Source organism: Hyaena hyaena, unplaced genomic scaffold (assembly GCF_003009895.1).
Source record: "Hyaena hyaena isolate Hyena2069 unplaced genomic scaffold, ASM300989v1 scaffold_135, whole genome shotgun sequence".
Lineage (NCBI taxonomy): Eukaryota > Metazoa > Chordata > Mammalia > Carnivora > Hyaenidae > Hyaena > Hyaena hyaena.
The window spans coordinates 2,277,938-2,293,596 of record NW_024080767.1 but is presented as its reverse complement, the minus strand read 5'-3'; the positions used below and the strand labels follow the sequence as shown (position 1 = coordinate 2,293,596).

At 43.0% G+C, this 15,659-nt stretch overlaps 1 protein-coding gene across 2 annotated transcripts in view; it reads left to right on the top strand.

The window, feature by feature from the left end:
• The window catches only part of GALNT17 (polypeptide N-acetylgalactosaminyltransferase 17), a 445,667-nt gene that overhangs the window by 153,265 nt on the left and 276,743 nt on the right, over nt 1-15,659 (top strand). For both annotated transcript variants that reach the window (XM_039238103.1, XM_039238102.1), the window contains exon 2: nt 7,519-7,702. In XM_039238103.1, the coding sequence (XP_039094034.1) occupies nt 7,519-7,702 (184 nt within the window). The remainder of the gene's footprint in view (nt 1-7,518; nt 7,703-15,659) is intronic.

Genomic DNA, 15,659 nt, shown 5'->3' with positions numbered 1-15,659 from the left:
TGTTTGCCAAGGTTCAGAGATTCCCGAGGATGACAAGGGATGGTGACTCACCTCGGGCTGGCAAAAGAGGAAGAAGCTGTTGGCATGCCAAGGCCTGGAGGGGGGGAGGGGAGGGAGCGGTCTGCAGAACACAGGGTTAGCTGTAACCCTAGAGTAACCCCAGGACAGGGCTGCCCAGGAACAATGGCGGCGTCGAGAAGGCAGCCTCTATCCAACCACTGTCCCGTCGGGAGGGAGTAAGTACCCCAACGTCTCTCTCTTTCCACCCATCAGTCTCCCCCACATGCCTCCTGTTGGTTGATTTCAGCCCAAAGCCATAGGGCACGGGGATCCTTGATGCTGTGTCTGTAGGTCTAGCTCCTGGGATATGAAGCAGGTGAAAAGGGTGGACAGTGGATCTGGAGAGAAACGTGAAGATTATTTGGTAGAGGTGCTGGGGGAATGAATGATTGACCTCAGTTTGCTCTTCCTCCTTTATCTTTAGCCAGGCTCTGCAGACTTCAGCTGAAATAGCTCTGAAGGCAGTGCCTGCAGGAGGGAATGATGAGTCTTCCCAGACCGAGTGCCAGGCAGCCACTCCATTCCCACCCCTCTGTCCCTCTTTTCTTCTTCTTCCCTTTGCTAATCGGAACTTCCGTGCCTACAAGCTCATTCGGGTAGGCAGTGGCTATAAGTGTTTCTGGCCAGATCGCAAAAGCACTTTCAGGAGAGAAGGTTCCCAGATGCATGGAGTCAGCCCCAGTTGATCCAGCGGTAACCTTTCCTGGCTAAGTGAAGACCAACTCAAACCTTGTCGGTGATCTTGAATTCTTCTTTATCTTTGCCAGTAGTTTTTGGGGCCTAAGTAAGCACATTAAAATGCCAGTGACAATTTTTTGCTGCTTTGTTGAACCTTTCTGGCAGATTAAATTGGGGGGAAAATGGGAGCCCATGGACCACAAAATATATAATTCGTAGTTGTCACATTGCACCGTGAAGAATGATCTTTTTTTTGAGGCTGCTAAGTGGGTGCCGTTTGCACTGGAAGAAATAAAATCACAGAAAGTGGGGGGCGAAGATCCTCATTGGGGACTGTCATTCCCTTTGTGTTCTTGGTGGGATTAACATGCATTCCCAGTCTTAATTCCAATGCCATTTTAGAATGAATTTCTTCCCTGGCCCTTCTGCCTGTTGTGGAAAGGCTGGCCAGAGAGGATGCTGGGCAAACACAGCTGGGATGCATTTTAGCTCTGAGGTGGTATTTAATGGACAAAAGAAATGCTTTATCACAAAGGGAAGGGAAAGATGCACTCCCCAAACCACACAGATGAAATAAAGAGGAAGAATCTGATGTTTTTCACTGAAGATGCTCGGTTACGTTGAAGGTCAGTCGTGCCCCATTCCAGTCATTCCCTCCTTGATCCTTGGGCTCCGTGCTGGCGGGAAAGCCATGGAAGGCTATTTGTGGCTTGTGAGAAAAAGGGAAAATCCAGGGTGAATGGGCAAACGTGCGCAAAACAAGGAGAAAAAACACTCACTGCCAGTAGTTCCTTCGTCATCTTTTTAATTATGGATAATGTCATCTGTTGTATATATTATGTATGTGTCAGGGAATAATTCTGTAATGAACACTAGTAGCTTCCCAATGGGGCATGACCAGGCCCTTGGAGGCCCTTTGTGTGTCCTACCCAGTGATGATCGAGTCTCTTTTTTGCAGTTGTTTCTAGTTTCACTAAATAAGTTTATATCTTTGAACTGTGTTTTGATGAGCTTTTGAATCTTTGTCTATGGAATTATACGTTCTTGTCAAATTTATTTTTATTTTTTATTTTTAAAATTTTTATTTACTTTTGAGAGAGAAAGAGAGAGAGAGATAATGGGGAGGAGGGGCAGAGAGAGAGAGGGAGACGGACTATCTCCTCGCTCTGAGTGCAGAGCCCAATGTGGGGCTCAAACTCACGAACTGTGAGACCATGACCTGAAGTTGGACACTCAACTGACTGAGCCACCAAGGTGTCCCATATGCATTTTTTAAATGTTTTATTTATTTCTGAGAGAGAGAGAAATCGCGTGAGCAGGGGAGGGTCGGAGAGAGATGGCGATACAGAATCTGAAGCAGGCTCCAGGCTCTGAGCTAGCTGTCAGCACAGAGCCCGATGCGGGGCTCGAACCCACAAACTGCGAGATCGTGACCTGGGCCAAAGTCAGACGCTTAACCAACTGAGCCACCCAGGTGCCCCTCATATGCATTTTTAATGTTTGCTTTTCACTTGACACTGAGTGTCTGAGATTCATCCATTTGTCAATGTGTTTTCATTGCTGTATGGTATTCCTTTTAATGAGTTTACTGCCATTACTCTATCTCCATCATGTTTTCCATGGTGGGTTATTTCTTCCTAAAGAATTTCCCGGGTGGAACATTTGTGTGTGTGTTGGAGTTCCATGACTTTTGGAAGGTCAGATAATGAATCCTCTGAGCCTTCACTTCTTCATCTGTCAAGTGATCCTAGTAACATCAACCTTCCCTGTTTAATACAGAAATGGATATAAAACCATTAAAAATATGAAAGCCAAATCAGTGATCATTAATAGGTGGAGAGAGGGTGGTCGCATGGATCTATGAAGACAAGCAAGAAGCTTAACCACATGGTTCATACTGAGATAGTTCTCCCTTCCATGAAGTCTGGGTTCCTTGAAGTCTTGACCTTCGAGTGTAGCGTCAATGAAGGAGCACGTGTATAGAGCGGTGAAGATATAAGTTTTGAAGAATGCAATTCCTACCCTAGGTATCGTGAAATTTCTGAGCATCATCTCTCTCTTCTTCTTGCTGCTTGGTATCTGTCTCCAGCTTTCCAGCCCTGCCCTCTATCATGGCTACGCTCCCGCCATGCTGGTGGTTTCCAGGTTTGTATCTTAGTCTTTGCCACCTGAACTTCCCTTCTCAGATGTTTCAGCTCCCCACTGGACATTGGGCTCTATCTGAATGCACCATGGGTGCCCCAGAGGCCGCAAATGCAGTACAGAAGTCATCTTTGTGAGTGGTGTTACCATTCAGTCCTCACACTGGAAGCCAGGCCCACTCCTTTCTTCCTGCTCCTTCCCCCTCTAACACTTACCTGTCTCCTGCCTTGTGATGGTATCTCTCAAATATTTACCAAATCTTTCCTCTCCTTTTGATCACTGTCACCACTGACTTAAAATGAGGTTCCTGCCATCTCTTGTCAGCTGCTGCAAGAGCCCTGAAACTGGCCTCCTTATTTGTCACAGAGGCCGGGTTTTGTCTTCCTTTGAATCTCTAACTATAACCAGAACCCCAGTCTGTCTTCCTTTACCAACTATGGAACTTTGACAAAATTACTACATTCTCAGACTCAATGTCCTCATTTGTCAAGCAGAGATCTAAATAACACTTTCCTCGTGGCGTTGTCAAGAGAATCGGTGATACAACAGCACAGCACCTGTCGGACACTCAGCTGGGTGCCCAGCATGCAGTAAATGCTCCTCTGTTAATGGTAGCTGCCACTACTGCTCGTGCCTGGGTCTGTCCTTGTGTGATGCACCTTCTAGAGAAAGTTTGTAAGTTACGCCTTAGATCTTGTTATGTTGCTTCTCTGTACTTTCGGCGCTTGTCACTTATGGGTGAGAATCTAACCTCAAGGGAATAAGGGCCACAAAAGGACTTTTTGTGGACTCTAGGTGCTTTGGCCTTTGTGAATTTCTTCCTCCACTTAAAAATGGTATTAGAAAATCTATTTTATGACTATGCTCTTTTGATTTTAAAATAAATTTAAACATTTTCCTGGGCCCCTAGAATTATCATGGACTCTAGACTCTGTGTCTACTGTGATGAACAGATAAATCCTCTGTGAAGGGTACATGTGCCTCTCTCTTTATCTATCAATCAATCAAACTATCTATCTATCTACCTACCTACCTACATATCCATCCGTCCATCCGTCCGTCTGTCCGTCTGTCTGTCTGTCTGTCTGTCTACCTATCACCTACCTATACATCCATCCATTTATCCATCCATCTATCCATCCATTTATTCTTCCACCTGTCTATCTTGTATCTATCGATCAATCAATCCTTTGATCAATCAATCCATCCATTATCTATCCTAATGTAGTCTTGCTGAGGTTACTCCCCCACCACCTTTTCTTTTCTTTCAGTTTTTCCCTTTTCCTCCCTCTGCCAGTCCTTCCTCCTCTTCACTTTCTTCCTTCCTTCCTCTTTCCCTCCCTTCTCTCTATGCCTCCCTTCCACTTTTTCCTTCCTTCCTTGCTGCCTTTTGTGCATGTGTAGCCATTCATTTCTGTTCTTTTGTTTATTATTGCTTTCTTTGGGTTTCCTCCATTTGCTCAGCTTAGATGCTTACCTCATTAATTATCAGTCTACTCCCCAATATATGCATTTAAGGTTATATAGTTCTTTCCAAGTATTGCTTTAGCACTATTCTACAAGATTTTTAAAAATATTTTTTAATGTTTATTTATTTTTGAGAGAGCAAGAGACAGAGCATGAGTAGGGAAGGAGCAGAGAGAGAGAGAGAGAGAGAGATTGAGAGACACTGAATCTGAAGTAAGCTCCAGGCTCTGAACTGTCAGCACAGAGCCAACACAGGGCTTGAACTCAAGAACCATGAGATCATGACCTGAGCTGAAGTTGGACACTCAACCAAATGAGACAACCAGACCCCCTCCACTCTTTTTTTTTTTTTTTTTTTGACATCGTTATAACAAGTGACCACAATCTCAGTGGCATAAAATCATGGAAATTTCCTCTCTCATAGTCCTGAAGGCTAGAAGTTTGAAATCAAGGTGTTGGCCAGCCGGCTGAAGGCTCTAGGGAAGAATCCTTCTTTGCCACTTCCTAGCTTCTGGCAGTTGCTAGCAATCCTTGACATTCCTTGGCTGACATGTGCATCCTCCAATATCTGCATCTTCTGTCAGATGGCCTTCTTCCCTCTGTGTCTGTATCTCCACATCTCTCTTCTTATGAGGATACCAGTGATCTTGGTTTGATTATATATGTGATGACCCTATTTCCAAATAAAGTCATACTCACAGTTCTGGGTAGACAGGGGTCCACCACCCATCCCAGCACCTTCATCATTTAAAATTTTGAAACATTTAAGGCATACAAAAGGTCTCATATCCTGTGCGTGTTAGAGCTCTACAATACGTCTTGTATTAAAGAGAAATCCATCCTTCTCTCTGTCTCAGCAGGTACAGTCTCAGCTCTGATTGTGTCTTACTTTTGAGAATTTGCTTTTCTTTCTTGCAAGCTCAGCGATGCATCTAAAACATCCTTAAAATGTTTTTATTCAGCATTTCTAGGTATTTTACCGGAGACTTTTCATGTTGTTTCAGCCTTCCATCTTGTTAGAAACAGAATTGTCTATCGCAAAGTAGATTTTCTTTGATAGCTTTATTGAGATATTTTCACATACCATATCATTCATCTACTTAAAAGGTATACAGTTTTATGGCTTCTAGTGTATTCGCAAGTTTATGCAGATATCGCCACAATCTAATTCCAGGACATTACCCCTACCCAAAAAGACACCTCGTCTACATTAGCAGTCACTCCCCATTTCCTACCACAATGTCCTCAGCCCAAAACAGATACTCATCTACTTTCTGTCTCTGGAGATTTGCCTGTTCTGTACATTTCATATAAACAGAATCATAAATACTACTTGGCGTAATGTTTTCAAAGCTCATCCCCGTTGTAGTGTGTATTGCTACTTCCTTCCTTTTTATTGCTTAATAGTATCTCGTGGTATGGTTCTACATTTTGTGTGTTCATTCAACAATTGGTAGATATGGATCTAATCTGAATAATGCCCCTATGCACATTTCCGGACAAGTTTTTGCGTGGGCAGATCTTTTCCTTTTTCTTCGGGCTGTACACAGGAATGGAATTGCTGGGTCATGTGATAAAACGATGCTTACCGTTTTGAGGAACCGCCAAACTAGTTTCCAAAGTAGCTGCACCATCTTATGGTCCTACTAGGAGTGTTCTACCACGAGTGAGTTTTAAATCCAGCACAGGTGTGTCTTTGTACTTGACGTGGGAAGAGTTCTTAGAGATTTTCGAGCACCATGAAGGTGATTTATTGGAATGTGTTTGGGACCCTGATGCAGAATGAGAAATCAGAGATCGAGAAGTCGATGGGAAGTGCTAGAATAATCTATTTCTCAGTTGATGTCGCCTCTGTTGGGATGATGGCGGGCAGAAAAGATGTCAGGTTCCTGAAGATCATCGTGGACAGTGGAAACGATTCTCAAGTAGAAAAATGATGTTTGCCAGAGACCACCTCTGAGATGCTTGCTCCACCTCTGCTTTTTGATCTCGATATCACAGAAAATACATTTGTGTTTTCAGAGAAGCAGGCGAGTCTTGCCATTGTGTGATGGAGACCCGTTCTGTGACCGGAGCAGATTTATTGGCCTTTGACTGGTCTGGGGATGCCTTCCTGGGAGGTTCGAACCCTCCTCAGCTCCGTGGGCTGCCCATCATGAAAGCTGAGGGCACTGTTTACACTCTCCTCTGCTTTCTTCCTGCCAGAGGCAGCAATGGGACTTTTATGGATAAAGTGGTGTGTGTGTGTATGTGTGTGTGTGTGTGCGCGCGCGCGCGCGTACGCGTGCATGCCAGCATGCCCGAGTATATGCTGAGTTGCTTGGATATTTGAAATGGTAAAAAGGAAGGAGAGCCCTTAACAGCAAAAGTTTTTTGGGCGAGAAGTAAAACCTCTCGTAACTCTTGGATTTCAAAATTGCCCATCAAACTGTTTATCATATAATGGAACAGTAGGTATAAAGCTGCCACCATCCTGGGAACTTGCAGTTGCTCAGTGAGGCTTGTTACAGGGGCCTCCTACTCGACTTGGCACGGTTATCACCCTTATGGGGCTTTTCTCTCTATGATTTATTCTCAAACGTTGTGTATTCCTTTTGCCATTTAGATGAAATTTAAATAAAACCATTAGGTAAAGAACTGTGTCAAGTTGTTACACACTTTAAACTCATGATAAAATCAATTTGTATGTCATTCTCTGTTCAAATGAAGCAAAAACACCTGCTGGTTTGGCCATTCCCTGTTACAAGCTGTTCTTATTCTGTGTTGTATGAGCATCTCGTGAAATAGGAAGCCTTGAAATTGCCCCCATGGAGACAGGAAAGCCAGCCTGGCTGAGAGCCCCAGTTCTGTCCCATTTCTTGTGTCCTCCTTGGTCTGCATTGCTCCCAGTTTAGATAATCTCTCCCTTTTATAGACCTCCATCCGGTCAGTTCCCCAAGGGAGGGAGAGGCTTCTTACTGGGAATTAGACTCAACTCCAGAACTCCCAGTTGCCCTGAACTTCCTCTCAATATGAATGTGGTCAGGGCATAGTCCTGGATTGATAACTTGGGGACATAATTTTTTTCAGTGACAGGTAATGTTAGAATTTCCATTGAAGCCATAGCTAAGCTGGAGTGACGTGTCCTGATGTGGTGGTTTTCAAAGAATTCTTTTTCCCTTCATTTTCTAGGCTTATCCAAATCCCTTGGGCTCATCGAAGGTTATGGTGGGCGGGGCAAAGGGGGCCTTCCCGCTACCCTTTCCCCGGCTGAAGAAGAAAAAGCCAAAGGACCCCATGAGAAGTATGGCTACAATTCCTACCTCAGTGAAAAAATTTCACTGGATCGTTCCATTCCGGATTATCGTCCCACCAAGTAAGTTCTGGTTCGGTCATTCAGAGCAGCTTGCCGAATCATATGGGTGGGTGTAGACCCGAGTCCGTGACATGTTCTCATGTTATTTGTAACTGGCAAAGAGGCTTTGATCTCACTCAGTCTCCTTCACAGTCAGCAGACCAAGTACTGTTGACCATGCAATATGATCTAAAGAAATCATTTACATTAAAAAAATAATTTATAATTATTTTTTGCTTACTTGTGTGGTTTTTTTTTTTTTAATGTTTGTTTTTAAGAGAGAGAGAGAGACTGAGGACAGGTAGGAGGGGGCGGGGGGAAGGCAGACAGAAGATCCAAAGCGGGCTCTGCACTGACAGCAGAACCCAATGTGGGGCTCGAGCTCGTGAACCTCAAGATCATGACCTGAGCTGAGGTCAGGTCAGATGCTTAACCAACTGAGCCACCCAGGCACCCCCAGTAAAGTATTTAAATTTTTATAAAATGGACTGAGAAACATATAGGAAAGTCCTCAACCTTAAAACAGTAAGGTTTTTTTAAATTTTTAAAAAATTTTTGAAATTAAAAATTTTTTTTTAATGTTTTATTTATTTCTGAGAGAGAGACAGCATGAAAAGGGGAGGGTCAGAGAGAGAGGGAGACACAGAATCCAAAACAGGCTCCAGACTCTGAGTTGGCTGTCAGCACACAGCCCGATGCAGGGTTTGAACCCATGAACTGTGAGATCGTGACCTGAGCTGAAGTCGGATGCTTAACTGACTGAGCCACCCATGCACCCCAACAGTAAGTTTTAAGTAAAAAACAAGATCACCATGATCTTTACCTAGAGACTACAATCTGTAAAATCTTAGTATATTGCCTTTGAGTCAACGTTCTATACAGATTATGATTATGTGATATATCGTTAGTATCCTGTTCTCACTTAATATTATTTCATGAGCACTGTCTGAAGTTATTAATTATGATTCATTATGGTCATCATTATTTCCGTTGTTGGAAATTTGGCTTACTGTCAGTTTTTCATGATTCTAAATAACAATTTGATGAATGTCTTCTGACTCAAATCTTTATGTGTCGTGAGTTGGTATTTATTTTCTCAGTCTTCACTTTTAAAAGTATAATTCTTATAGCGTTATCCTAAGACTACTTTTGAAGACCCTAGATACAGATTGGGATCTTGTCCTCTAGAAAGTTCATGGCAATCCTCACTTCTGTTGGAATAGTATCTGTCCCTTCCAGACTGCATACTCACCTTTCAAAAACGCTTTGCCAAGCTGATGGGTGAGAAAGTACACACCATGATTTTTCAACTTCTACTGTTCTGTTTGAGAGTCTTACCTCTTAAGCGAGTGGTTTGCATCTTGACTGTCGCGTGAAAGGTCTGTTCTGCGGGCTCAGATTCGGGAATTATTTGTTTTCTCCGTGGGAAATGGAGAAGAGGGATTGGTCATGGAATCAAGACATTGGCGGAAAAACCTATTTTCTAGGCAGGCGTCCACGTTGGCTTAATGGGTTCTTTGTTTTCTGTTAGATTTGTAGTGTCTCCTTCTTCCCTTTTAGAGTGTGTCCTTGCTTAGAGTAGATTTTTCCTTTTTCAAATGGATTTTGTACAAATCAGTTAAGTATCTTGGTTACTGAGAAAAATAGATCCAAGATAAAGAAAATTATCTTAAATGGATTTCAAATTGCAGCATTAGCCGAGAAACCTGTTAAATCTCTCTCTCTGCCTAATAAACATACATTCATTTTGAATCGCTAAGAAAACATACATCACCTCCGTTGGAAGCTATTTTGTGTTCCTGGACTTTTACTCTCAAACACATCTGGCTGTTTTCATTTCCTGGTGCTCTCTGATTAGCCTTTCTTGTTTGGATGTTGGCAAATAAACAGAGCAATGGTGGTTTTTTTTTTTTTTTTTTTTTTTTTTTTTTTGCGCACTTCTTTGGAAATGAAAATGTTTCCAACATGGAGCTTACTGGAAGTGGGTCAGTTAAACAGATATTAGTGAGCATCTATTATGTGCCAGATGGTTTTTCTCCATACTAGAGACAGAACACTGGGAAAGACATAGTTCTTGCCTACTTGCTTCTTCTCTAGGGACGGAGGCGGACTGAAGGCAGATTGATTTGACACATTGTGGTGGATGTGGTGTGTGTCAAGCCAGAGATGGACATAGACAGTGTGGGGAGGTTTGAGATGGTACGTGAGCTTCATCTCAATCCTATCACCCCCATTAAGGGTTAGAAGATGGACAAAGGGAGAAAGATACGGATGGACCAGCCACCGGACCAATAGCAGAGTTGAGGGGCAGAAATAAAAACATGGCGTGCTCAGCGGGGAATGTGTGGCTCAATAGCGCTCTGTACCTTAGCATGGTGTCTTGAACCTACAACTTGCATCTGGCCCCTCCTGGAACTTTACTAAGATGATAGGAAAGAACTGGAGAGGATGGTAATCTACAAGGGACAACTGAACACGTTAGGGGATGACATCAAAGAAGAAACACCTACACAATTTTGAGATCAGAAGAGGAGGGGTGAATGGTAACCGACAGCAAACTGGATGAGGCTGGGACCCAAGCTCCTGCAGATGGTGGGGTGGGGTGGGAAGAGCTGAAGAATGCAGCCCAGTCACATCTCAGAACCCCAGAGACTCAGGCTTTGGAGGCTCTGGGTACTTCTGAGGGCTGGGGAGTAGATTTGAAAACAGGGATTATAGCTGTGCCCCCAGATTCTTTCTCCAACACCACCCAGCCAGGCTCTGCCCTGCCCTGCCTGGAAGAATAGGGGAGATTTGCTCTCCAGAAAAGGTGAGCTCTGGGCTTGAGCTCATAAGATGTAGGCTAGGACAGAGGGATAAGGCAGCATACCATTTGGGGACACCCTCAGCATCATTACTTACCCCCCACCCCCCGCAGGCTTTGACACCCCTGTAAATCAGTACTTTGAAGAATCTATTCTGAGGAAATTAGACTGAGAAACAGGCTAATTGATATGATAGTTGGCTCCCCTCCCCAAATTTCTCAGTTTGTCTCACTTTAAAAATTTTTTTTTAATGTTTGTTTATTTTTGAGAGAGAGAGACACACAGAGCATGAGCAGGGGAGAGGCAGAGAGAGAAAGACACAGAATCTGAAGCAGGCTCCAGGCTCCGAGCTGTCAGCACAGAGCCTGGTATGGGACTCAAACCCACGAATCGTGAAATCATGACCTGAGCTGAAGTTGGGTACTTAACCGACTGAGCCACCCCGGCACCTAACCTCACTTAATAGTTAGGCATGCCTGTTGTCAAGCTCCATTTGTCCACACATAGCTGTCTCAGTCTGAAATAAGAAAGGAGAGCCAGGATCTCTGGACATCTCTGGAGCGGCTCGCTTACAAAGGGCCTTAACGACAGCAGCAACAATAGAAAAGGCATCTGGAGGAGGAAGAGACTCTAAACTTGAAAACTCAGATAGGTGACTTAGATCATGGAATATCTTGTTTTATTCACAGAACAAGACCAAGTGCTATGGTAAAGTAAGAATCGGAGAGTAACAGAGAAGTCTGGCAAGTTAAAAATAAGATGGGAATAAATAATTCAATAAGAGAGTGGAAGTTAGCATTGAGAAAAACTTCTGGCAGATAGACCAAAAAAATGAAAAACAGGAGAGAAAAATCAAAGAAGTGGATTCATCCAGCCGATTTGACATTAAATAATAGGAATATTGGAAAGGGAGCAGAGAAAATGGCCAGATTAATGGTGTAGCATAATTTCCCAGGCCTGTAGAACACAAGCTTTCAGGTTAGAAGGTCCCTCCCTGTGTCTATGGATCAATGAAAAGAAAACTTAAACCCACATCATGGCATGTGAGTATTTTTGCACAGCATCTCAGATCTCTGTTTCTAGCTGGGATGCTGCCTGATGCGTGAATGAATCGTTTAATAAAGCCAGTGAGATCTTGAAATTTAAAAAAAAAAGTAAATGTAAAATTTCACAACAGCTTGGAGGAGGAGAGAATCCTAAAAGGTTTCAGAGAGAAAAGGTGGATCAAATAAATAGTTGGTATTGCATGTCACAGTAGCAACAACACTGAACTCTAGGAGATCAGTTGACAACAGTTTTCAACCTTGAATTCTGTGGTCAACCATTGAATGCTTTGTGCCAGGAGCGAGTGCAGATTAAATACATTACCTTTCTGTAGGGTCTGTACAAGTGTCCCTTCCCTTCATCTGTTTTCAGGAAGCTACTTAAGGATATGCTCCAGCAAAACAATGGAGTAAAGTAAGAAAGAGAATGGTAATAGGAATGAAGAAAGAGAAGAGTACTAAAGAAAGAGCTAATGAAGAGATGTCCCAGAGTAATGGTTTTGACTACATTAAGAGTTATTATTATTATTATTGCTATTATTATTGAGGCATCATTGACACACATTATATTAGTTTCAGGTCCGCAACATAATGACTTGATGTGTATATACATTGTAAAGAGACCGCGACATGTCTGACCAGGCTAGTTAATGTCTGCACACCATTAACGGGTTGCTTTTTCTTTTTAAAATGTTTTATTTTTTATTTTCTTTTTTTAAATGTTTTATTTATTTCTAGGAGAGAGAGAGACAGCATGAACAGGGGAGGGTCAGAGAGAGAGGGAGTGACAAACTCTGAAACAGGCTCCAGGCTCTGAGCTGGCAGTCAGCACAGAGCCCGACGCGGGGCTCGAACCCACGAACCACGAGATCATGACCTAAGCAAAAGTCGGACGCTTAACCGACTAAGCCACCCGGGCGCCCCAGCGGGTTGCTTTTTCTTGTAACGAGAACTTTTGAGATCTTCTGTCTCGGCAACTTTCACTTGTAAATACAGTACTACTCACTAGAGTCACCATGCTATACATTACATCCCCAGGACTTATTTTATTACTGGCAGTTTCTTCCTTTTGTCTCCTTTCACCCATCCTGCCCCCTGACTCTGGCAACTACTAGTGTGCTCTATCAATGAGCTTGTTTTCATTTTGTTTTTAGACACATATATGTGAAATCAGTATTTATCTTTCTCCGCATTATTTCACTTAGCCTAGTGTGCGCTCCAGGTCCATCCATGTTGTCACAAGTGGCAAGATTTCATTCTTTTTCATGGCTGAATAGTAGTTCATTGTGTGTGTGTGTGTGACATTTTCTTTATCCATACATCCACTGATGGACACTTAACAGTGTTTCCATATCTTGGCTGTTGTAAATAATACTGCAGTGAACATGGGGGTGCAGATACCTTGCTGGGTATTATGGTAGTTCTATTCTTTAATTTTTTGAAGAACCTCTAGGCTGTTTTCCACAATGGCTGCACCAATTGACTTTCCCGCCAACAGTACGCAGCGATTCCCTCTTCTCCGCATTCTTGCCAACACTTACTTCTTGCCTTTTTGACACTAGCCAGGTGTGAGGTATTATCTTGTGGTTTTGATTTGCATTTCCTTTATGAGGATTGATGGGGGGCATCTTTTCATGTGCCTTTTGGCCATCTGTATGCCTTCTTTGGAACAGCGTCTGTTCAGATTTTCTGCCCATGTTCTAATTGGATTGTTTATGTTTTTTTGCGATTGAGTTGGAGTACATTTCAATATCAATCCCTTATCAGATATATGATTTGCAAATATCTTCTCCCACTTAGTAGGTTGCCTTTTCGTTTCGTGGATGGTATTTTGTTTTGTTTTGTTTTGCTTTGTTTTTGCTGAGCAGAACTGTTTTAGTTTGATGTAGTCCCACATGTTTATTTTCATATTTCTTGCCTTTGCAAGGCTTTTTTTAACCATTCTTTCAGAAAGTTTGGGACTGAATTAGTGATAGAAACAGAAGGGAAACAAGCAAACTTCTGACAAAGCAAAGCAGTTGTTAGCCACAGGGGAAAAAAACACCAGTTTCTTAAGAAAGGAACTTTAATTGTATATACTCTGGCTCAGCTGGGGACGATATAGTCACACAAATGTAAATGCTGGATATTTTACTTACCAGCAAATTATGGTATAGCTGTGTGGGAAGCAGGAGGGAAAAATGTGTGCGTCAGGTGCTGGAAGTATAAGGCCATTCAGTCTTCATCCGCAGAAACAGAGAATCAATGGAAAAGGTCTAAAATTTAAACATGAAGAAAGAGTAGCGTTATCATTGTTATTAAGGTACATGGAGACTGCAGAAAGGAGACGGGACTGTATGTGTTTTGTTTTCAGAAAAGGTAAATTAAGCATTAAGTGTAAATCTACACAAGAAAAGCGTGAAGCGCAGGCTAGGAAGGGCGGAAGTATGGTCGAAGAAAGAGACGGCGAAGAAAGGAAGAGGTAGGTTGGGTGACACAATCACGTTTGCCTTCTTAGATTATTCTGGCAGCTCTCTGGAAGATGAGTTGGAAGGCGGAATCCAAGATGAATTTGAGAGCTTGCCCATGGGCCATATAGGGTAGCCAGAGGTACCACTGTAAATAAATTCGGGCTCAACAGCAAAAGTTACCAAATGAATCTTTGCTAATTGTAGATTGACTGTTGCTATCCAAGAGTGGCAAAGGACTTGTCCGTAGAAGCTCTGATATGTGAGCCCTGGGGAGGTGAGGGGAGGCAGGCATCTGGGGCCAGGGTAGTTTCCTTCCTCCTGTGTGAAGTTCAAGTCCCCTGATGGGCAAGATCCTTTTCATGAAGAGAGCCCTCCCAAGCGTAGAGAATTTAAATCAGCTAGTTTCCTTGCAATTTTGTACAGAAGCTTATGTTGCATTAATTCTTAGTGTTTTATTCTCACACCATGCTTAAAGAAATTGTTTCTCTCAGAAACGTGAAGGAACTTTTTGGGAACGGTGGGGTTAACCATTTGCTTGTCTTGTTGGCATGCAAATGGCTTCTACAGTGTTGTTTTCCATTTCATTTTGATTCTGCGTGGGTTTTTTTTTTTCTCTTCCTCTGCCGGACAGATAGTTTAAATCTGTACGAATCCCAAACTGTCAATCTTGCCAATTTCATTTCTTCACTGCTTTAAAGCCGAGAAAGATACCATCCTTTGGAAAGACTTATAAATATTCTATTCTGTTGATGCTGCTTTTTCGTGACTCTTCTGTTTCACTCCTTTATCCATCTAGGGTTTATTTGAGAATATCGTACCTGGAATGTGGTGTGTATCTTTTGTTTAAAATGTCTGTTTCTTTTCAAAGCAGCTTTTGCAAAACAAACAAACAAACAAACAACCTTGTAAATAACTCTTTTATTTGGAGGTGCTATTTGTAATGCAGTTTATGTGTTTTATGTATGTGGGCTTCTTTTCTAAGCTGTATACTGTTCTTTGGTCTCAGGTTTTTTTCTTTTCCTGTCTTTCTTAAAAAATTATTAAAAATGATTTAAAAATTTTTAATGTTTATTTTTGAGAGACAGAAAGAGAGAGAGACAACAGCATGAGTGGGGAGAGGCAGAGAGAGAGGGAGACACAGAACCCGAAGCAGGCTCTAGGCTCCGAGCTGTCAGCACAGAACCCGACATGGGGCTCGAACTCACAAACCACGAGATCATGACCTGAACAGAAGTCAGTTGCTTAACCGACTGAGCCACCCAGACGCCCCCAGAATGGTTTTTGACTGAAGTCTCCCATTGATCTGCCGGGCACTGTGCGAGCAGCGTGAAGAGGAGCTGAGCCCTCTCGGAAGTCCGAGAGCGTGGAGAGGAAGGTAGGTGGCTGTCCTCGGGAGTCAGAGAGCAGTGCCAAGGTAGCCTTGGTCTTACTGGCGAGCAGGGAGTTTTTCCTCCTAAGAGAAGGCAGGGCATTTAAGAGAAAACAGCCTGTGCGTCTTAGGGGATTGGACAAGTTCTTAGATTTGAGGGTGAGGGGAACAGCACCTAAACTTTGGGCTAGAACAGAGCTTTGAGGGTGAATTGAGGAAAGAGAAATTGGAGGGGAAGCAGGTGGCCAGATTGTGAGGCACTCATGTGCCAGCCTGGGTTCTAGCGGGGACTTAATCATCGTCAGTCGATGC